The sequence below is a fragment of the Lynx rufus genome, unplaced genomic scaffold (genome assembly GCF_022079265.1).
Source record: "Lynx rufus isolate CCGP_SWC_20201006 ecotype Redwood Valley unplaced genomic scaffold, mLynRuf1.p SCAF_9, whole genome shotgun sequence".
NCBI classification, from domain to species: Eukaryota; Metazoa; Chordata; class Mammalia; order Carnivora; family Felidae; genus Lynx; species Lynx rufus.
In genome coordinates this window covers 1,945,079-1,969,648 of record NW_025814897.1, presented here as the reverse complement: position 1 = coordinate 1,969,648, position 24,570 = coordinate 1,945,079, and the positions used below count along the sequence as shown (strand labels likewise).

The 24,570-nt window shown below is 43.2% G+C and overlaps 1 protein-coding gene across 1 annotated transcript in view; it reads right to left on the bottom strand.

Annotated features, from left to right (window-relative positions):
- Positions 1–650: 650 nt before the first annotated feature.
- The window catches only part of DYNC2H1 (dynein cytoplasmic 2 heavy chain 1), a 348,687-nt gene continuing 324,767 nt past the window's right edge, over positions 651–24,570 (bottom strand). Inside the window, exon 89 of the mRNA XM_047072515.1 lies at positions 651–1,423. Within this exon, the coding sequence (XP_046928471.1) occupies positions 1,265–1,423 (159 nt within the window). The 3' untranslated portion in view covers positions 651–1,264. The remainder of the gene's footprint in view (positions 1,424–24,570) is intronic.

Below are 24,570 nucleotides of genomic sequence, written 5' to 3'. Positions count from 1 at the left end.
CCCACACCTGTTTCTGGAAGGACAGTAGAAAGCCTCAGAAAAATCAAACCTCTGAACAACATTTGGTTGGAAACACGTTAAGGCAGGTTCAGTTTCTGCTCCTGAAACTGATTTCTGTGTGCATGTGTTTGCAGGGCTGGTGGCAGGAGGTGCTTGCGGCCCACCGTCTTCTGGCCAAACGCACTTTCCTCCGGGTGCCTTTGCCCCTTCACCTCTGTGTTGTGCTGGCTGGGATCTCCAACACCATGGAGGAGTGGGAAGGCTCGTCCTGCTTCTCTGTTAGAGAGGGTGCTTCTAGGGGTGCCAGGGGGGCTGGCCCAAAGGGTCCCTGCTGCAGCAGTCACAGGAAACCGGAAACCCCTGGATGACACCCCCCCCCCACCAGGCGGGCAGACCTCCTCCAGCAGGTGGGAGCCAGGCTCTGGGAGGCCCCGCCGCCGCGTGGGCTTGGCTCTGCCTGGGGGCTCCCTGCAGCCCAGCCACAGCCGTGGCGCTTCCACCTTCACAGTCCTCGTCTCCCTTCGTCCTTTAGAGTGAGCTCACTGTTGACATCCTGGGGCTGTTCTTCTGATCTGACCATACACATGGTGATAGAATTAAAAGTAGTTAACATTTCTGAATTCAATTCAAATCACTCAGAAACTCAAAGATTACACCATAAAATATATTTATTTAAGCTTCCAGACATTGTAGAATTTTCCTGTTTCATAGAAACAGCTGGCAAACGGCCACATACGTGAGAAATTGTAACTTCTCATTGTTTAGTCCATTTATAAAATTTTCCTCCTGCCCTCTGTGCCGTCATGCCCCATTTCTTCTGGATTACTCCGAGATGCTGTGTATTTTAACTAAAATAGAATATATTTTTAAGTGTTTAAATGAAAAACTGGTCTTCTATTTTATTAACACAAATTAGGATACAAAAAACAGCCAAAGAATTAATTACTGATTCCTTAAGTACACCATTTTCAACCTCTTACGTACATAAATTTTTGAGCCCCTGGAAACCTGAACTGCTTCACAAAAATATTTAATGTTATGAAGGGAATACTCCATTTAACATTAACTCCATTAAACTATCGCTTGAAAGTTGCGTGGTCTGTCATGACCCACTACACAACCCAAGGAGATCAGTAACATAAGGTACTTAGCTATGTGATAATTTTTTGAACATTTTAAATGCAGACTGGCCACATATTTATTCAAAGTTTAAAGTAGCAAATGGTTCTTTTTTTGCTAATACAGCTTTTACTGTCGTTAGACTCTACTGATTTTTTAGAAACAAAGCAGCTCCACACTGAATCCACCGGTCCGGGCTGCCCCCACACGGAACGTCAATGTTGGTCACCACACGATCCCTCTCAGCACTCGTGTAAACAGGCAAAGATATGCACTCATCAGGGGAATAGGGACCGTATGCACCCTGCAAAAAAGAATGACTTTGTTTTAAAATATGGCAATATACTGTTTTGAAGCAGAGCAGCAGAGAAGCAAAGAGAACTCTCCCAAATAATAAGATTTAACATATTAGGAAATGTTTTAACACTAGCATCATAAACCCCATGATCCAGCTGTAACAATCATTTACAAATGTGCTTTTATTTTTAAATTGGTTGACTTATTTAGAGAGCAGCATGAGCAGGGCAAGGGTAGTAAGTGAGGGAGGGGCAGAGAGAGAGCGAGAGCAGGGGAGGGGCAGAGGTGAAGGCGGGGGTGGGCTCGGGGGAGAATCCCGAGCAGGGGCCAGGTTGTTGGCACTGAGCCCGATGTAGGGTTTGAACACATGAACTGTGATGTGAGATCATGACCTGAGATGCGATCACGAACTGGACGTTCAATCAAATCAGCCACCCAGGGGCCCAGGTTACTGCCATTTTGTTAACTGTGTGCTGGTTGTTTTTGTCATTCTCTGTTGCCCCCAGGGCTGTCCTCTTGCGGGACTGACGGCATTCTTTAGTGTTAGGCTGGAGTTCTTCCTTGGTGTGTGTTTCGTCTTTTTACTATAGATCTTGGTCTCCGGTGATTGTGAGATGGAGAACTCCCTAAACATACTGCCATCTGGGCTCTCTGGTCTCGGCCATGGAAACGAGATGATGAAGGGACGTCATCACTTGGAAAGCGTTATGGCGAGCCCCTCACACTGTGGGGCTGCTGTGGCCCTGAGGCCCACCATCTCCAGAAGTCCACCTGTGGCAAACGTGCCCTCCTGCCCGGCATGGGGGAAAGTCACCAGAGAGCCAAGGCTGAGAGGGGGACCCCCACAGGCCCAGACGAGAAAGGTACCTGAACGTGGCACCGTGGCCGGACCTGGATTCTGTGCAGGGACAGGCGCTGAAGCTGAGAGGGGGGCTGCGGTGGCATCGCGTTTATCTTCCGGGTCTCATCGATGAGTCACACGATCCACATTCTGGGTTGAAACAACACATGCAGAGAGCGTTCTGTATCAGCTTGATGGTCGCTCCAGTTCACGCGCACTCCCAAAGGACACGCGCTGTTTCATCTATTTTGTGAGTCCCTTAACTAATTTTCTATATGTGATTGAGTTTACTAGCTCTTTGAACCTTCACACCGGCTTTGTGATTATTTGTTTAGTTCTTCTTGCAGATATGTCTTCTTTCATTTGAAATGTATTCCTCTGTCGCCTCACTTTGTCTGACTTCCTATGGGTTACATGGAAAGCTTTTAGAAGTCTTCAAAGAAAGGCCCCTGTGGGCATGGTCCGTGGGTAGACTGCATGTACCCAGTAGACTGCATGGCTCTGGTGGACTATGTGGAGGTGGACTGTAGCCTGGGGTCCTGGGGCATCTCTCACCAGTATCCCCCTGATGGGACGGCGGGAGCTGAAGGTAACCTGGCTGGGGGCTCCTGGCAGGGCAGGTGCTGCTGAAGCAGGGAGGGGCTGGAAGACCCCAGGGTGTCTCACACAAGGGTTGCCTGCTGAGTCATGCGGAGCCGAAGTGGGTACCTGCGTCACCTTGGCAAGACATCTGGAGCCATGATGGGTGTTGTCAGAGCATGTCCTGCTGTGTGCCATGGTAGGGCCATCTTGAGACGGCTGGGGCTGGTGGAGGCTGGGGATCTGGGACTCGCTACAGCAGCTGGCTAGCCAGGGCCCCCATAGCCCGTGCCCATCTGCGCTGTCAATGTGGAAGGGGAACGTTACAGTGGCTCCAGCCAGCTCCCCTCCCCCCTATCCACAAGAGAGGTCCACGCATCTCCTGCTATTAGGCAGACACTGCAGGCCTGGATCCTTTAGACCATAGCTGCCCTATCAAGTGACGGCTCTCGTTCCTGTGTCCCAGGGTAGACCAATCTGCTCAGCATCTCTCAGGGCCGGCCCTCCAGGTGTGGATGGCGGTGGGGACGGGGCTTGGTCCCCCCTGCTCTTCTCTCCATGGTCCTTCTATCCTCTGTCCTGCAGAGACGTTGCTCTGTTGGCCCGGTGCATGGGTGTTGACTCCATGTGTGTCTGTGAAGGAGGGGAGTCAGGGTCTTTTCCCATGTCACCATCTCAGATCCTCTCCCAACAGTACTTCCTTAATGTCCTCTTCTCTCCATTATCCACCTAGTTCTAAGTTTTTGTTGTTGCTGGAACCATAATTCAAATAAAGCCCACATGCTGCAGTTTGTTGATAGGTCTCTTAGTTCTCCTAAATTTATAAGTTTTTGCTCCTGTTTTCCTTGAAGTTTATTTGCTGAAGAAACCACACCCTGGTTGGTTCCATTCCCATGGCATCACGTTCTTCCATTCCCTGATTCCTGGGAACTGGATCCGGAGGTGAGTTTGGATTCAGATTGAATTTTTGGCACAAACCCTGCAAAGGTGGCACTGTACGCTTTCACAAGTAGGCACGCAGTATTTGGGTCTCTCTTTAGATGAGGAGCCATGAGATTCTATCACACCAGAATCACACAACAGGAATCTAATTCCACTAACCCTTCTTCACTTCTAGGCAGACAGGGATGTACAAGGAGAAACTCCCATTACCAATCTTTGGATCATCATGAGGCATCATTCACTTAGAAAAGGCCGGAGAAATGCCCCTAAGTTCCATTTATGTGCTTTCCAAGTAAATTTGTTCCCTAGTATGCTGTAAAGGTGATTAATGACCTCCTCCTTCCTTAAAAGTATTACGGCGAATTGGTGGATTTCAGCATACCTGGTGGGTTTCCATCGGTGCCGTTATTATCGCATTGCTACTAAAACTGTCAATCTCTGCACAGGGGGAGTTCTTTAAATTGGCTCTTGAGTATTTATTGTTTGTTTTTTGCTATGTGTCAGGTCATCTTCAGCTTTCTTGCTTTCTGGTATGTCAGTGGGTGATAGCCCATCTTGTACATCTGCTGTCTCAGAAATTCGATGAGTCATGATTGGTGAGGATCCTTGAGATTCCTTTAATGGGAAGTGGCGGCAGGGATTGTGACATGGGAACACCTTCTCACCCCCCTCTAGGATTATTCTGTGATGGGGGCTTAGAAGCACCTATTTTCTAAAGAGAAATATCATGAGTTCATGGAATTTCCAATTCCAATTTTGGATTAATGTGCTTTTTGAGTTGATATACAATTTTATTCCACTAATGATTACTTCTTAGACTTGAAATGAGACTTAAGGGGAAAAGCTGGACTCATTCTAGAATTTGACACATGGAGAATGGGAAACCCAGGGAGGCTGCACCGTGGTAAGGAGCCGCAGACAGTCAGCCGGAGAAAGGTCTGCCACATGAACACTGGCACCAGGGCACTGTGTTCTTTTGTTGCTTTCAGAAGAGAAGACACCGGACGATGGAAAAGGAATCGGCTTCAGGCTCTGGAGTACCTGGCCTCTCTGAGCACCAGTTTCTCTATTTCTCAAGGGTACTTGTCCACCTAATAGGATGATGAAAGGACTCAACGGTACATGAAATAATTCAAATATAAAGCATTTATCCACATATCTCTAATTCTTTGGGCTACATATACAAATCATTTTTTTTACTCCCTACCAATTCTCAGATGAACCAGACAAAAAAAAAAAAACACAGCTTTTTAGCTTCTACTACATGTTGTGGATGGTGTTAGGACAGAGAGAAACAAAAATACTTTTTCCTACCTGGAAAAATTTACAACACACACTCTATTTTTAAGGATAAGAGGGCATTATGTGAAATTTTGATTATCTTTTCCAATATGCCCCCCCCCCTCCCGCTTACACAGATGCTGCCTCAACCTCTGCCTCTTCTGGTACTTGATCTGTATCAGTTAAGTCCCTTTGAAAGCTCATTCATTCGTAACTTGCCTAAATCTTAACCTGATTTGCACAGAACAAAACCCATTCTCTATGGAGAATCATTGCCCAGATACATAAAGAGACCATCTGCCCTGCATCTCATTTTTCTCTTTTTGTATTGGTGATTCTGTCGGTTTTTATCCATTTCACTTAACAGCATTTTATATGCTAATGTCATGCTTAGAATTATAGAGCCTAAGCATTTTAGTATATAGCCAAATAAAGAGAAAAATAATCTTCGAAGCTTAAAATTCAGCTTAGGAAACACTATATTCATCAAACATACAGACTGTAACTTTTGGGAAAATGAGTATTTTGGAAAATCAAAATAATATATTACTCTGGGATATGTTAAACTTACAAAGATTAAGGAAGAAAATGAATCCTCACTTGCACCTCAGAGAAAATACAGGATTTGGAGCTGAGAGAATTTTCACCATTATCAGCTGGTGCCTAAGCTCTTCCCTCTTTCTCCAATTCTGCTTCCATGGTAGAGCTTCAGGTTCCAGAAGTTTCTGTAATTTTCACGACTCCGTAGCCACTCCTGAATCTAGTAACCTAGTGCAGGCCTGTACTGTCACATCCCTCAGTAGAGAGCACACACACACTGTATATTCTTGGGATGAAATGATCTACATCTATGAATACCTGTTTACAGACCTCAGAAGGGTCTTAAATTATCTGTCACCTGACACTTGCTTTGCTGGCCATCACTTTGATGGGAGACATGAAAATAGAAACGGCATACTGAAACGTCACCATGCTAGTCCTTCCTCTTAGCTGTGATGCCAAGTGATTTTGTCTTTAAATTAGGACTTAACAGTAATGCAGTTGATATTTTGCACGTTCACTATCGATTTTCTAGTTTTTGCATATATTTCCAAATCCTTCCACTCTTGCTTGGTTTTTGTTGTAACGTGGGGGTACAAATCTTGCTACCAAAACCTACAGTGTTTTGTTTTGTTTTTTCTTTTTAATTGAGAGAGAAAGAGCAAGCGCACACACACGGGAAGGAGCAGAGAGGAGGAGAGAGAGAGAGAGAGAGAGAGTCCCCAGCCGTCTCCGCACTCTCAGCACAGAGTGCAACGTAGGACTCAAACTTATGAACCATGACATCAGGACTCCCGAGGGGAACTCAAGAGTTGGACACGTAACCGACAGAGCCACCGGGCGCCCTTGTACCGTGTTTTCAAAGCAAAGCAGCACTGTCGTCTCCTAAGTTCTTTGTCGTACTTGTTTGCTGGCATTTTTTATTCAAGTGTATGTGGCACACAGCGTTCTCCTTCCCGTGCACGATAGGAGTCGACGACTGTGAGCAGCTCTCAGTGCTCATCAGGGCAAGCGTTTCCTGAGCCCCGTCACCTGTCTCACCCAGGCCCACTGTTGCTTCCTACAACTTTGCCGGTCATTTCTCAACCTCTCTTTCCTGGTAATCATTAGAACCTGTGAAGAAGTGAAATGGACTTGCTCTCAGGTCACAGGAGCACAGCTAAGTCCTTCGGCATTTCTGCTGTTAGCACAGTACCTTGTGCAGACAGAAGCCCCGTCGATATCGTTTAGCTGAATCAAATTCTTATGACCCAAATCCCACTTTATTATGTTTCTAGTAACAGACAAGCTTAGGTAAGAAACATTTGCACGAAACTAAAATTGTACTAAGTACTATTAATAAACTCACTGAGTGCTATTAACAAACACACAAACGAATGCAAACAAGAAGACTCATTAGGAAGCCTTACAATGTTACAGGCCATGAACACAAAGCAGTTTGATATGACTAAAATTTAGTAATTAAAAACCTTATGTTGTTCTTAAAGTGGTTAATATCCTCATATATCCTACTTTATTAAAATAGAATCTGGTCCACTTTTTCAGTTCAATAATGAGGCTAAAATTTGGATTTCATACTCCTTTCTGAGCTCCGGAGAGTAAGTCAGAAGTGTGCATGTGTTACGAACAGCAGGCAGCAGGCTAGTATTTGAAGGAAGACAATTCGTTTCACAAAAGGCAAATGAAGATATGAGCAAACAACTTCGCCAACAAGCCAAAGAAAACAACAAAATGAGAAAACACCAGAAAACAAACTGATCTAGGTTGATTATGTTTTAAGTATTTGGCTAATATGTTTCATTATATTTTCTTTTTTTTTGTAAATATTTTGTTTTTAAGTAATCTCCATGACCAATGTGGGGCTCAAACCCCCAACCCTGAGGTCAAGAGTTGCATCCTTTACCCACTGAGCCAGGGTTTTATAATATTTCTCATCAGTTGATGCATAAATCCAACTAACTTATTCTAAAACATACTTTTTTTTTTTTTTTAGAAAAGAAGATACTAGAAAATCAGCTTTAACGTACATGAAAGTGGCACGATTTAGCGATCTAACTTCAGAATAATATTTCAAAACAGGAAACGGACAACTTGCCAGCAGTGAGTACCATGAAAGATGCTATTTGGTCAAGACTAAAATGTACTTTGACAGAGAAATACTTTCTTCATATATTTCAATAATACAATGCTAATAATACAGTTTTCACAGCAAGTCCCTAACAGAGAAAAACATCACATAGAAAATATATTAATATTTATTTTAAACCAGGGTGCATACAAGACAGAGCTTTGAGCATACATCTACTGACACACAAGGTAAATAAAACTAATGCAAAGACTGTTTTTGTGAGCAGTGCACAGAATCCCATTTTAGTCCCTAGGAAGGCTGTTTCTGAAGTTGAACTGTCTGTGGCGGTATCTGCTGATATTCTCAAATACGTAATGAATCTTCAAGGGTAAGCAGACAACGCTGTGTTTATTAAATTTGCACTGAATAGGGTTTCTTGAGAACCATGGAATAACGTCGTATACAACAGTTTTGGGAAATGCTTTAGAGAAAGCAAGTATTTTTTCGGGTAAAACCCCCTCAGATAATCCCGCTTTGCATGTAGATTATTTCAACCCGAACTCCTGAGCTAGAACTGCAGCAATGTTAAGAATCTGCATTGTGAATGAGTGTGTAAATGAAATTGTGCATGAGTGAGTGTGTAAATGAACAGCGTCACCTTAGTGCACACAGATCATGTGCAAAGGAAAACAAGGAAAAGAGCTTCATGTATATTTTATTTATTTATAATTCCTCTTGAGAATTCCTAATTCTATCATTAATTGGCAAAGTGCATTGCTTTTATAACAGAAGAATGGTAGAGCCCCTCCCCCAGTAAAATCGGGAGAATCTCTTGCTCTTACCCTTCAGCTGGTACCGCATGCTGGAACATAACACACTCTGGCAATCTAAAATGTTCTAGAGACAGCAGAGGGGCCGTGTGCTTCATAGCAGGGCTGGCCACACTCCTGCAGGAATGGAGCTACCCAGGGCCATCAGGGGGCAGATAAGGTGGAAACAACTGGGAAGGAACCTTCTTCTGGTCCAAAGAGGAAGAGTCACCAAAGTTTTGAACTGCTTATCTCCTCTGAGTTTATCAGAGGACTGTAGACCTCTGCCATAAACTAGCTTCTAAAAAAATTTTTTTTAATGTTTATTTATTTTTGAGAGACAGAGAAAGAGTGTGAGTGGAGGAGGGGCAGAGAGAGAGGGAGACACAGAATCCGAAGCAGGCTCCAGGCTCCGAGTTATTAGCACAGAGCCCAATGTGGGGCTCGAACTCACGAACCGTGAAATCATGAACTGAGCTGAAGTCAGACACGGAACTGACTGAGCCACCCAGGCACCCCTGCCATAGAGTAACTTTAAGAGTAAATGAAAAAGTAAATTTTTTTACTGGCTTATGTAAATTGATGTGACGCTTCCTTTCATTTTATGCTGGCTCCTTCTCTCCTAGTAAAAATGCACTAAATGTTAATGTTCTTTCCCCCCTAAATTCTGTAAAACATTTTAAAACATCTACAGCTGCCCTAAAATTTTTTTTCTTCGACAAAGTATTGCTTCTGTCAAACAGAAGTTGGAGACTTTGAGTCCTGTGGTTTCTGATGCAGCTCCTCAAGTCTGCTCTTGTCTGAAAGCAGAGGAGATCCACGTCAGCAGGCAGGGATGTCTCCCCCTAGATTTTATTCGTGGATACTGAGATCTGAACTTGATCAAATTTTCTCACATCATGACTACTGTTCTCAGTTGTCGGCCATAGTAACCACGGAAAAATCACGCACAGGTCCAATGGCCATTAGCTGCACAGCGGGGCCGTGCGGGCTCACGCCACTCAGCAGCCTGGGCCTGGGCCCGAGAAGTAGACAGCGCCCCGGGTTGAACGTTAACTGCCTGATGGCCTAGCACGCCGTCCAGGTCACAATGCACAATCTTTGAAGCTTCCATTTTGCTTACAATGGAGATGAAAATCCTATCTCAGACTTTCTTGGAAGGCCTACATGTTCTGTATTTCACACATACGTGCCTGGCACGTAATCAGTACAAATAAATGCTAATTGTTATAGTTGACACTAGCACTCCCATTGTGGGGCTCATGAACAATCACTTAATTCACCGGATGGCCAGTTACTTCACCAGCCAACCAGGAAAACTGCTAACTGACCAGACCCGCAGGCCTGTGATGAAAGGGGTCGTGTGTTCCATGCTGTGGCCACATCCATCCTCTTAGAGCCAGACTGACTTGCGTCACACCTTACCAGGGTCCTGTTCTAAACCCTGCTGGCCATACGTGCTGTGAACCCCGGGCGTGGTTATATGCCTTGTCATATGTGGTCTCGGCCTTCCTTCATTTTTTAGTGAAGTGTAGCTGATAGGCCGTGTTTCATCAATGTCAGGGGTACAGCATGTGATTGGACAAGTCTATACGTTCCAGTGGGTCACCACAGTGTCGCTGCCTTTGTCCCCATGCAAACTCCGCTGACTACATTCCCTGTGCTGTGCCTGTCATTCCCGTGATGTATTCATCCAATAACTGCAAGCCTGCACCTCCCCCTCCCTCCACCACCCCCCCCCCCGGCCCTGCCCTCTGACAGCCCTGTTTGTTCTCTGTAGTTTTGGGTCTGTTTCTGTTTTGTATTTACGTGTGTCTTTTATTTTTTAGATTCCTCATAGATGTGAAATCATATGGCCTTTGTCTTTCTCTGACTTCTTGAAATTAGCATTATACCCTATAGGTCCATCCATGTTGTCACAAATGGCAAGATGTCATGCTTTTTTATGACTAATACTCCATTGTATACCATACACATCTTCTCTATTTGTCGGTGGATGAACGCTTGGTTGCATCCATTATCTTGGCTGTTGTACATAATGCTGCAATGAACATAGGGGTGCAGGTACCTTTTTTGAATTGGTGTTTTCATACCCAGTAGATGAATTACTGGATCGTAGGGTAGTTCCATTCTTACTATTTTCAGGAAGCCCCATACTGTCTTCCACAGTGACTGCATCAACTTACATTCCTACCAGCAGTGCTTGAGACTAACAACTTCTCCACATCCTTGCCAGCACGTGTTGTTTTGTGTGTTGCTGGCTTTAGCCATCCTGACAGGTATGAGGTGATAACCTCTTCATAGTGCCGATTTGCATTTCCCTGAGGGTGGGTGATGTTGAGCATCTTTTCATGTGTCTCTTGGCCATCCGGATGTCTGGAGAAATGTCTGTTCATGTCTTCTGCCCAACTTCAATGGGATTATTTGTTTCTTTTGCTCTGGAATTGAATGAATTCTTCATATATTCTTCATATACTTATTGGATGTATCATTTAGTAGACCACCTTTTCATTTGGTAGAGGTTTCCTTCACCGTGCAAAAGCTTTTTATTTCTGGTATAATTTGCTTTTGTTTCCCTAGCCTCATAAGACACATCTAGAAAAATGTTTCAACAGCTGATGTCAAAGAAATTGCTGCCTGTATTTGCTGCTAGGAGTTTTACGTTTGTCTCACATTTAGGTCTTTGATCCGTTTTGAGTTTATTTTTGTGTGCGGTGTAAGAAGGTGGTCCAGGTTCATTCTTCTGCATGTCGCTGTCCCGTTTTCCCAGCACCATTTGTTGAAGAGATGTGTTTGCCACATTGTGCATTGCTGCTTCTCTTGTTGTCTATTCTCTGACCGTATAAGCACGGGTTTATTTCTGGTTCTCTACTCTGTTCCATTGATCTATGTGTCTATTTTGGGGCCGGTACCATATTGTTGTGATTACTAAAGATTCATATTATACTTTGAAATCTGGGATTGTGATGCCTCCAGACTTGTTCTTTCTCGACAGAGCTTCAGCCGTTCGGAGTCTGCTGTGGTTCCACACAAATTTTAGTATTATTTATTCTAGATAGGTGAAAAATGTTGGTATTTTAATAAGGACTGCATTGAATCCTTTCAGTAAGATGCACATTTAACAATACTTTTACACATTTCACACATTAGGAATGGAATATGTTTCAAATTGTGTCATCTTCGATTTACTTAATGTTATATAGTTTGTAGACTATAGGTCTTTCACCTCCTTATTTAAGTTTATTCCTATGTATTTTATTATTTTTGGTGCAATTGTAAATGGGATTTTCTTTTTAAATTTATTTATTTTTATTTTAATTGCAGCATAGTTAACCTAGAGTGTTACATAAGTTTCAAATATACAGTATAGTGATTCCACAGTTCTATATATTACTTGTTACTCAGTGCTCATCAAGATAAGTGTAATCTGACTCCCTGTGACCTGTCTCACCCATTCCTGCACTGACCTTCCTTCTATTAAGTGCCAGTTTGTTCTCTATAGTTAAGAATGTTTTTTGGTTTTTCTCTTTTTTTTCTTTGTTCATTTGTTTTGTTTCTTAAATTCTACATACGAATGAGATCATATGGTTTGTCCTTCTCTGACTTGCTTATTTCACTTTAAGTACTGTCTTCTCATGTTCCATCCGTGTCCTTGCAAATGGCAGGATTTTGTTCATTTTTACTGGTGAGTAATATTCCAGTGTGTGTGTGTACTCCACGTCTTTATCCAGTCACCTATCGATGGACATTTGCGTTGCTTCCATATCTTGGCTACTGTAGACAACACTGGAGTGCATGTATCTTTTTGCATTAGAGTTTTCTTTTTTTTTTTTTTTTCCTTCCCCACCCCCATGGTCTTCTGTTAAGTTTCTCAGGATCCACACAGGAGTGAAAACATATGGTATCTGTCTTGCTCTGTATGACTTATTTCACTTAGAGAGTTTTCATATTCTTTGGGTAAATACCCAGTAGTGCAATTACTAGATTCCAAAGTAGTTCTATTTTAAAATTTTTAAGGAACTTCCTTACTGTCTTCCACAGTAGCTGTATCAACTTCCATTCCTGCCAGCAGGGCATAAGACTTTTTCTCCATATCCTTAACACCACTTGCTGTTTCTTGTGGTTTTTATTTTTGCCATTCTGACAGATGTGAAGGGATATCGGATGGTGGTTTTGATTTGTATTTCCCTGATGATGCGTGATGGTGAGCATCTTTTCAAATGTTTGTTGGTCATCTGTATGTCTCCTTTGGAGAAATGTCTGTTATATTTTCTGCCCGTTTTTTAATTGGATTTTGTGTGTGTGTGTGTGTGTGTGTTGAGTGGTACAAGTTCTTTATATACTTTGGATACTAACCCTTTATTGGATATGTCACTTGCAAATATCCTCTCCCATTCAGTAGGCTGTCTTTCAGTTGTGCTGGTGGTTTCCTTTGTTGTGCAGAAAGAAGCTTTTTATTTTGATGTAGTCCCAATACTTTATTTTTGCTTTTGTTTCCCTTGGCTCAAGAGACAAACCTAGTAAGTAACTGTAGAGACCGATGTCAGGAAAATTGCTGCCTGTGTTCTCTTCCATGATTTTCATGGTTTCCCATCTCACATTTATTTCTTTAACCCATTTTGAGTTTGTTTTTGTGTACAGTGTAAGACAATGGTCCACTTTCATTCTTTTGCATCTTGCTGTCCTGTTTTCCCAACACCGTTTGTTGAAGAGATTTCTTCCTGTTGCATATTCTTGGCTCCTTTGTCATAAATTAACTGACCATGTAAATGTGGTTTTACTTTGGGGCCTGCTATTCTGTGCCATTGATCAATATGTCTATTGTTGTGACAGGACCATATGGTTTTGATTACTATAGTTTTGCAACATACCATTAGGTCTGGAATTGTGATACCTTCAGTTTTGTTTTTCTTTTTCAGATTGTTTGGCTTCTTTGTTTTCTGGTTTTATACGTATTTTAGGATTGTTTATTCTAGTTCCATGAAAAATGTTGTTGATATGTTGTTAGGGATTGCATTAAATGTGTAAATTGCTTTGGACAGTACACACATCTTAACAACATTTGCTCTTTCCACCCATGCGCATGGACTGTGTTGGTTGCTTTGTGTCGTCTTCAATTTCTTTCATCGATGTTTGATGTTTTCAGAGTGTAAGTCTTCTACCTCTTGGGTTGCGTTTATTCGTAGTTATCTTATTATGGGCTGCAATCGTAAACGGGATTGGTTTCTTATTTTTGCTTTCGGCTGCTTCATTATCAGTGTACAGAAATGCAATGGAATTCTTTTTAAAATTTTAATTCCAATATAGTAAACATACAGTGTTATATTAGTTTCAGGTGTACAATGTAAAGATTGAACAATTCCATACATCACTCAGTGCTCCTCACAGCAGGTGCACTCCTTAATCCCTGTTACCTGTTTCCCCATCCCCCCCCCACCAATACCCTTTCCTGACCCGCAGGAACCTTCAGTGTGCTCCTGAGAGTTAATATAGAGACTGTTTCCTGGCTTGTCTCTTCCTCTCTTTTTTAAATACCTTCGCTCGTTTGTTTTGTTTCTTAATTCCACATGAGTGAAATCATATCCCATTTGTCTTTCTCTGGCTTATTTCACTTAGCATAATGCTCTCTAGCTCCATCCATGTTGTTGAAAATGGCAAGAATTCTTTTTTATGGCTGAGTAATATTCAATGGCACCCCCCGCCCCCCCCCCCCCCCACAAACACCCTGCATCTTCTTTATTCATTCATCTATCCATGGACACTTGGGCTGCTTCCATAATAAATAATGATGCTATAAACAGAGGGATGTATGTATCCCTTTGAATTAGTTTTGGCATTTTTTGGTAAATACTCATGAGTGTGATTACTGGATTGTACAGTAGTTCTTTCTCTTTTAACTTTTTGAGGAACCTCATACTGTTTTTCACAGTGGCTGCACCAGTTTGCATTCCCACCAACACTGAACAAAGGTTCCTTTTTCTCCACACCCTTGCGAATCTTGTTTGTGTTGTCAATTTTAGCCATTCTGAAAAGGTAGGAAGTCATATCTCATTGTGGTTTTGATTTGCATTTCTCTGATGCAATGCGATGGATTTCTGTATATTGATTTGTATTCTGTGACTTTACTGAATTCATTTATCAGTTCTAAGTAGTTTTTGGGTGGACTGTTTACAGTTATCCCTATGACATCAGGTCACGACCTGCAAATGATGAAAGTTTGACTTCTTCCTCACCGATTAGGATGACTTTGATTTTTGTTGTCTCACTGCTGCATCTAGGACTTCCAGTACTATGTTGTATAAAAGTGGTGAGAGTGGACAACCTTGTCTTGGGAAAAGTTCTCAGGTTTTCACCATTTAGTATGATGTTCACTGTCAGTTTTTCATACATGGCCTTTATTACAGGGAGCTAGCTTCCCTCTAAATCTACTTGGTTGAGGCCTTTTATCATGAATCGAAGTTGTCAAATGCTTTTTCTGCAACTACTGAAAGCCTGTTTTTCTTTATCATTTCTCTTACTGATGTGATGTACCACGTTGACTGATTTGCAAATGATAAACCACCCTTGCTTTCATTATGGAAATGTATCTGACTTCATTGTGGTGAATGATTTTTTTTAGTGTACTGTTGAATTTGGTTTGCTAGTATTTTATTAAGAATATTTGCAACCATATTCATCAGAGACATTAGCCTATAGTTCTCTTTTCTAGGGAAGTCTTTATCTGGTTTTGCTATCAGGGTAATGCTGGCCTTGTAGAATGAATTTGGAAATTTTCCATCCTTTTCTATTTTTTTTTGAACAGTTTGACCAACATAGGTATTAACTTTTCTTTAAACGTTTGGTAGAATTGCCTTGGGAAGCCATCTGGCCCTCGACTTTTGTTTGTTGGGAGTTTGATTACTGATTCCATTTCATTGCTGGTAATTAGTCTGTTCAAATTTCCTGTTTCTTCCTGGTTCAGTTTTGTAAGTTCCTACGTTTCTAGGGATTTATCTATTTCTTCTCAGTTCCAATTTGTTGGTGTATAATTTTTCACAGTATTTTCTGGCAACTGCTTGTATTTCTTGGTCGTTTGCTGAGTCTGGCTAGAGGTTTATCAATTTTGTTGAACTTTTTAAATTTTTTTAGTTTCTATATCACTTATTTCTGCTCTAATCTTTTTATTTCCTTCCTCATGCTGCTTTTGGGTTTTGTTTGTTCTTCTTTTCTAGCTCTTTTAGGTTCAAGGTTAGGTTGTTTATTTGAAATTTTTCTTGTTTCTTGACGTAGGCCTGAATACATAGGTATTTCCATCTTACAACTGCTTTTCCTGTGTTCCAAAGAATTTGGACAATTGTGTTTTATTTTTTAAAATTTTATCATTATTATTCTTTATTTCAATTCCAGTACAGTTAACAAACTGTGTTATACTAATTTCAGGTGTACAATATTGTGATTCAACAATTCCATACATGACTCAGTGCTCATCATGCACTTGATTTTCTGCAAGTATGACCTCTCCACTGATGTAAGTGGGTGTTAAAGTCCCCTACTATTACTGTATTGCTATCAATGTCTCTATATTAATATTTGTTTTATGTATTTAGGTGCTCCAATGTTGGATGCATAAATACAATTGTTACATAATCTTGATGGACTGACCCCCTTTACCATTACGTGATGCCCTACTTTGTCTCTTGTTACAGTCGGTTTTATATTTCAAGGTTTTTAAATGTTTATTTTGAAAGAGAGCACGAGCGGGGGGGGGGGGGGGCAGTGAGGGAGACACAGAATCCAAAGCAGACGCCAGGCTCTCACCTGTCAGCACTGACCCCGAAAGTGGGACTCGAACTTATAACCCTACCTGAGTCACCCAGGCACCCCTCTTGTTACAGTCTTTTTAAAGTCTATTTTGTGTAAGTATTGTTACCCTGGCTTTTTTCCCCCTCCACTCTATTTGCACGCTATATCTTTCACTTTTAGTCTGTGTCTCTAGGTCTGCAAGTGAGTCTCTTGTAGGCAGCATATAGGTGGGTCCTGTATTTTTATCCGTTAGGTCACCTTGTGTTTACTGATTGGAGCATTTGGACCATTTACACTTAAAGTAATTATTGATAGGAATTCAACTGTCATTTTGTTCACTAGTTTGTTTGTAGTTCTCTATTATCTGCTTTTCCTTTTGCCCTATTTCTTAATGATTGATGGGTTTCTTCTGTAGTATTATGCTTCACTTCTTTAAATTTGTGTGTATCTATCATAGGTTTTGGGTTTGTGGTTGCCATGAGTATTTAGCAACTCTGGATTTAGTTTATGGTCATTTAAGTTTGAACATATTTTTAAAGAACTTCTATTTGACTCCATCCTCCATGTTTTATTTGTAAGTTATCATATTTTACATCTTTGTAGTCATAATTTTCTTATTTCTAATTCTAGCCTTTCCTCATCCACTTGAAGTCCCTTTAACATTTTTTGTAACGCCAGCTATATAGTGATGAACTTGTTTAACTTCTGTCTGGGAAATCCTTACCCAATTTTGAATTATACACTTGCTGGGTATTCCTTGTTACAGGTTTTTCATCACTTTGAATATATCATGCCACTGTCATCTGGCCCTCAAAGTTTTTGCTGAAAAGTCAGCTGATAACCTCAAGGAGTTTCCCTGAGATGTAACACTTTGCTTCTCTGTTGCTGTTTTTTTTTTTTTTTTTCAACGTTTATTTATTTTTGGGACAGAGAGAGACAGAGCATGAACGGGGGAGGGGAAGAGAGAGAGGGAGACACAGAATCGGAAACAGGCTCCAGGCTCTGAGCCATCAGCCCAGAGCCCGACGCGGGGCTCGAACTCACGGACCGCGAGATCGTGACCTGGCTGAAGTCGGACGCTTAACCGACTGCGCCACCCAGGCGCCCCATCTGTTGCTGTTTTTAAAATTTTCTCTTTAACACTACTTTCTGCCATTTTAATAATTGAGTATTGGTGTGGACCAACTGGTGTGGTTTCATCTTGTTTGGAACTCTCTATGCTTCTTGAACCTGGATGTCTGTTTCCTCCCCCAGGTTAGGTCAGTTTTCAGCTACAATTTCTTCAAATAAGTTTTCTGCCTCTTTCTCTCTTCTGCTTCTGGGATTCCTATAATGTTAATGTTTGTTTGTGCGTTTGACGTTGTCCAAGATACCCCTTAACCTATCCTCATTTTTTAAATGTTTATTTTTGAGAGACAGAACACAAGGGGAGGGGCAGAGAGAGAGAGAGGGAGACACAGAATCCGAAGCAGGCTCCAGGCTCTGAGCTGTCAGCACAGAGCCCAACACCGGGCTCAAACCCACAAACTGTGAGACCATGACCTGAGCCAAAGTCAGACACTTAACCAACTGAGCTAATCAGGGATCCCCCGCTATCCTCATTTTTAAATATTGTTTTTGCTTTTTACTGTCCAGCTTGGGTGCTTTCCATGGCCCTGTCTTCCAGATCAGCAATCCGTTCTTCTGCATCCTGTGTTGATTCACTCTAGTGTATTTATCCTTCCGATATCACAGTCTTCAGTTCTGACTGGTTTTAAATACCTTTTCTAGGTTTGTTGATGTTGTCCCTGCGATCTTCCATTATGTATCAGGTGTGTTGCTTGCCTCAATGTCATTCGGTTCTCGCTGGGGTCACGTCTTGTTCTTTGGGTTGGAGCAACACTCTGCATGCTGTGCTGGACTTTGTGTGTTTCTGTAAACTGGGTGCACCAGCTACTTGAACCTCAGTGTTCTTCGGTGGTCATCCCGTGTAGACTGTGTGCCTGCTGACTTGAGCCATGGGCTGGGGCCCTGGGGCACTCTGAGCGTGGCTGCAGGGGCCTCCTGACGAGGCCGTGGATGGCGAAGTGGAGGGTGGGCCAGGGGGCCCCAGGGTGCTCTGGATAAGGGGCACCCCACCAGGTCAGAAAAACTGTGCTGGTAGTGAGCTGGGATGGCAGGGTGCTCTGCTCAGGGCTACTCTGACGTGGCAAGTGGATCTGAAGCTGGCACAGGCCGGGCTGTCCCAGGGGCTCCCCACAGGGGACACCCTGACAGGTGAATGCCATCACCTGGGGTGTGGGCTGGGTGTTTTATGGTGCTTCATACTGGGGGTGTCCTGGAGGGCAGTTGGAACCAAAAGGCAGGGGCAGGGGCACCTGGATGGGGCCTCTGGAGCTTCGGCAGACATGACCCACGAGGTCTCAGAGGGCCGTGTGGGGCAGGAGTCCCCTTGAGCCCTGGGAAGCGTTCTGGGGTACGTACTATGCACCTGTGTCACCTTGGGGCAGTGGGGGGAGCTGCAGCGAGTGCAGAGACGGGGCCATCTCTGGGGCTGCCACCGGGGCGTGACTCCTGAGAAAGGCGTGGGCTGGGACCTGCAGCACGCTGAAGCAGGCTGGCCACAGCGCTCAGACCCGTCCCCAAATGTGCTATGAAGGCGGACCGGCAAGGTGTGCCGTGGCGCTGCCCGGGCCTCCCGCCCTGAGCACGCGGGCAGGGATCTCGGGCTGGATCTTTGCTATCCTTGTTGCTGTTGTCCTGTGCCCCGGGACGGATGGCTGTGCCCGCAGTCCCTTGGTGCCGTCCCTCGCTGCTGTGGTTCCCTGATCCCGTCTCTCTTGCTGTTCTCCACGCGGTCTGTGCGCCGTTGTCTGTGCGATCCCCGTACAACGTGGCTGTGCAGAGATGTCCAGTCGGCCCGCGGGCTCCGTCAGTAGGAAGTGCTTCATAAGAGGAATACACGCGGTGTGTCTTGGAGGACGTGAGTTCAGGGTCTTCCTCTGCCGCCAACTTAGACCCCATCTTGGCCGACCTTTCTAACTACATCTGCTCCCGTCTCTGATAGGACCCGTGCATCCCAGACGATGCACCTGCAGTTCCCAGGAGGCCGTACCTTCCTTCAGACCCTACCGGCTTGCATTCGCATTCGCATGTGCTGCCCCTTCTATCTGAAACGCCTCGCCTCCACCTTCTTGTATTTCCTGGAACTCTCGTTACTCCCACTGTGCCTATGGCCGTGAGAGAAGCTGTCTCCTCCTTTCGTGACTTTGCTTCATCTGCGTACCTGTTACACATGTGAGGCCTCTCTCAGCTACCAGTTTACGTAAACCTCTGTAACTGTACTTAAGACTCTGGATGGGAGCTGTTTGCCCACCAACTCGACCCAAGTTGGTTTCCGACTTGACAGAAAAACCCGGCTTGTCTGTGGAAGCCCAGTGTTCAGGATGATACACGGTACGCAGGAATGTAATTGTTATCACACTACCGTAAAAACCTTCCAACACAGTAGCATCATGACAAATGAGACTTAGGACGTGTGAGGCACAGGGCTAGGTATGCTTCAGACGCACAAGAACTTATTTAACCTTCAACATGGTGCTGTAGGAGCATCATGGTCTGCAATCTCAAATGAGAAAACTGGGGTCAGTGAGGTCAGGTATGTTGGCCCAAACGGCCCGGCTCATCAGCTGGGGAGGTGGGGCTGCCAACACTGTGCGGTGAAGCCCGCGGCAGGGTGCCTCACCTTCTACAAGACCATGGTTACATTTATACAGAAGGAAGGAGGTCACCATAAAGGAAGGGAAAGGGGGTTAGCCTTCCATTGAGAAGGAAATCCCTTTCAGAAAAGTAAAAAATCCATATTATCTTTGAGCCATTTCTTTTACTGGCTAAATATCTGAATTCGTTTTACCTCTCTGTACATGGGCTATTTTTCTCATTAAATTATTTTTAGCTCTCTATTTCAATCCTGATTTTTAAAATCTGGTAAACAGAATTGGATAGAAATGATAAAATATTATGGGGTGATAAATGTTCACTACTGTAATGTCACGTTGCTTTTCTTTTTTTTTTTTTAAAGTTTTTTTTTTTCAACGTTTTTTATTTATTTTTGGGACAGAGAGAGACAGAGCATGAACGGGGGAGGGGCAGAGAGAGAGGGAGACACAGAATCGGAAACAGGCTCCGAGCCATCAGCCCAGAGCCTGACGCGGGGCTCGAACTCACGGACAGCGAGATCGTGACCTGGCTGAAGTCGGATGCTTAACCGACTGCGCCACCCAGGCGCCCCAAGTCACGTTGCTTTTCATACAGCCCAACAACAGACCCGCACTGTCCCCGTCCAGCCCAGCGACAGAGGGGCACTGTCCCCAACAACACCATGTTCTTGATTTGCATTCAGTTTGTGCCCAATTATGTGACTGTTGTTCGAGGTCATTTTCTTCTGCATTTACAACTACCCAGTGTTTCTCCATGCTCTGCTTGGCTGTCACTATGGCTTATACATGTTCTACTTTCTCGATCTAGGTGATTAGATGGCATTTAATTTTGTCTTCCAGAGAATTCACACTTAATCTGGATCCATTTGAATTAATCTCTGTGATTATGTACAACTTTACATGTTATGGATAAAAACCCTTAGCAACTTCCAATCTTTTGTATATAACTTTCAGTTTTGTTCACATACCTGTGTAATCTGTAACTTACCACTTTTTGAAATAAATTTCTTACCAGAATTAATAGACTGAAATAAATATTAACCACTCCCTTTCTATATGATAAATCACTCAAATCCTAGGGGAAATGAAGCTGATGTGGGAGAAAAAGTAAGTATTTTACAAAAACGTATGCTCTTTTAGACCAGAGGGTGCTCTGTTAGCTCTCTCAGCAATGACTGATAATTATTACTACGGGTTCATTTCTTAAATATTCTGATGCTTTTTTTTTTTAATAAAGAGAATTCTAATTATTGGAAACTTCAATGCACTACAACCCAACGAGAAAACACATTTTCCTGAGGTAAGCAGTATATGAAATAGTTTTTAGTCATTACATGCAGCATTAAAACTTTAAAGTGTACTCGCATGTACTCGTATTTTAAAATTTTATTAAGTAAAAGTTGCATGCTTCATCTACAACTATGTAGTGTTTTAAGTGCAAATATCTCCCAAGTTCTACTGTCAAAAGTTCTTTGAGGGTTTTAAAGTGGGGATTGTTAAGTCTTTGTCAAGACCATTTTCTTCCTTCTTTGGAAGGGTCCTGAATAAACTCCACTCCACCCTGGACCGGACCCTCAGCTGTCTGCAGAGCGGCTCATCCTGAAGAAGCAGCTGGCTGCGCAGGACAGGGACACAGAGAAAAGGGAGGGGGAACCAGGTAACAGAGGACATGTCCTCCTACATGATGAACTGCAGGGGAGGGACAGTCCTGAGGGACGGCAAGCAAATGCCCCTGCACAGAAAAGCCATGATTAATAGACAAGTGAACTGTAAGGAAATCAGGCCTAGAACCCCGCTGATCCGGAGACAGTGCCGGTTGAGGGGCTGGGAAATCCCATGGTTTATGTTTCCCTCCACCTTGACGGCACAGTGAGGCCAAGGTCTGGTGCCATGGCCGGGCACTGCCCAGTGAGCCCCGGGCCCCTAGCCCCTCCCAGCTCATAGAGAAAAAGCTACAGTTTAAAAGAGCAACCAGAATATAAAAGATCCAGCCCTTACGACGGCGTCTGCTGAATTGGGGGTGGTGGGGAAAGCTTCTGGAACTCTCTCTGGGAGGGAGAGGCTGGTGATCATGACTGATTTCGTTTCCCTCCACCCTGCTCGAGGAGACGGGAACAGGGTGCGGGTGCCTCAGTGAGCCCTGGGATGCCAGCCCACACCAGCCCCTGTCTGACACACACTGGGACACCCCTTGTCAGCACTCACTACAGCCCCAGCTGTGGCCCCACGGTGACACACCCCAGGCCTGCACCGCTTCAGCTCCAGATGATGTGTCAGGGCATGCACTGGTACAGACTGCCCGGTGACACTCCAGCTGTCCTACCAGGGCGCCCTCCGTGTGAACAGTGCTGGGACGGGCCCAGCCTTTGGCCACATTAGCTGTGGCCGTTCCACGAGGGAAGCCCCAGCCCCAGTCACACAGAGTCTACCCAGGGGATGAGCACACATAGACCGTTCACACTGAGTAGAAATAGCTGTCTGCCTAATTGCCAGAACACACGCAGTCAAGTAAAATGAGGAAACAGAAGAATATGCTCTGAATGAAAAAACAAGAGAAAACCTCAGAGAAGGACTACATGGAGTGAAGGTAAGCACGGTGACCAACAGAGGTGAAAGCAATGGTCAAAGAGGAGAGGAAATGGACTCCAGGAGAACTTCAACAAAGAGAAAATATGAAAAAGAACCAGTCAGAAAGGGAGAACACAATAACTGAAATGAAACTACAGAGGGAATCAAAAGATTAGAGGATGTAGAATAATGCATCAGCTGTTTGGAAGACAGGGTGATGGAAACACCCAAGCTGCACAGCAAAATGAGGATGAAGTAAGGGATCTCTTGGACAACACGTGTATTACAGGAGTCCCAGAGGAGAAGAGAGGGAAAGGAACAGAAAACTGATCTGAGTAGTAGGTAGAAATTTCCCTAACCTGGGAAAGGAAACAGACATCCATGTTCAGGAAGCCCAGAAAGTTCCAAACAAGATGAACCCATGGAGGTCCACATCATGAAACACAACAATTAAAATATTGACTATTAGATATAAAGAAGGAATTTTTAAAGGAGCACAAGAGCAGCAACTCGTTACAGACAGGGAAACCCCATAAGGCTATCAGCTGGCTTTTCAACAGAAATCTGCAGGCCACATGGGAGGTGCACGATACAGTCTAAGTGACAAAAGGTAAAAACACTAGAGGAATACCTCCCCTTCAAGTTTACCATTCAGACTGAAGGAGAGAGAAAGAGTTTACCAGAAAAACCTAAAAGGAGTCGATCACTACTGAACAGGCCTTAAATGTGAAAACGAACTTCTTTAAGGGGAAAACGAAGGGCCATAATCAGACAAAAATGAAGAATGGAAAAAAATTTTATCCGTACCAGCAAACATACAGTAATGGTAGGAGAGCAAGCACTTAAAAAGCCAGTATAAAGGTTAAAAATAGGAAAATCAATTATTTTAAAAATTAGTGTTAAGGGACTTACAAAATCAAAGAGATAGTAAAAATGAAGTTCTTTTAGAAAGTATTCAAACTTTGTGACCAGCAACACACTGCTATATTCTTAGCATCCTATATATAAACCTCATGATAACTACAAAACAAAAATGTACAACAGATACATGAAAAATAAAGGGAAAGGCAAGTGGAACACTATGGACAGTCATCTATCACTAGGAAATAGGGCAAGAGATGATGAAAGAAACAAGGAAGAACTACAAAAACAACCAGAAAATGATGAACAAAATGCCAATAATTCTCATCAACAATTACTTTATATGGAAATAGCCTAAATGCTCCATCAACAGACATGGGGTGAATGAATGCATAACAAAACAAGACCCATCCATCTGCTGCCTGTGGGGGACTCACTTTAGACCCTAAGACATACAGAGACAGAAAATGAAGACATGGAAAAAAGATAATTCATGAGAATGGAATAAAAAAAAAAAACCTTGAGGTAGCAATATGTATGTTAGACAAAACAGAAATTAAAAGATTGTAACCAGGCAAGGAAGGGCACTGTAGAATGATAACAGGATCAATCTAACAAAAGCATATAACAAGTGTGAATATCTAGGCACTCAACATTTGTACATCTAAACACAAAGCAAATATTAACAGATATAATACAATAATAGTAGGGAAATTTAACACACTGTCTTCCTCAACAAAGAAATCATCCAGGCAAAAAACAAATAAGAAAACCATTTCCTTGTATTACACATTAGACCAGATATATTCAGAACACTCCACACAAAAACCACAGAATGCACATTCTTTTCAAGTGGACATGGAGTTTTCCCTATAAGAGATCACCTGTTAGTCAACAAAACAAGTCTAAATAGAGTAAAGAAGAGTGAAATCATATCAAGCTTCTTTTCTGACCACAAAGATATGAAACTAGAAATTATAAGAAAAAATTTGAAAAAAATATGGAAAAAAAAAAAAACGGAAGCTAAACCACATGCTACTAAACAACCAACAGGTCAATGCAGAAATCTGACAGGAATGGGGGTGCCTGGGGGCTCAGTTGGTTAAATGTCCAACTTTAGCTCAGGTCACGAGTTCATGGTTCATGGGTTCGAGCCCCGCGTCCGGCTCTGTGCTGACAACTCAG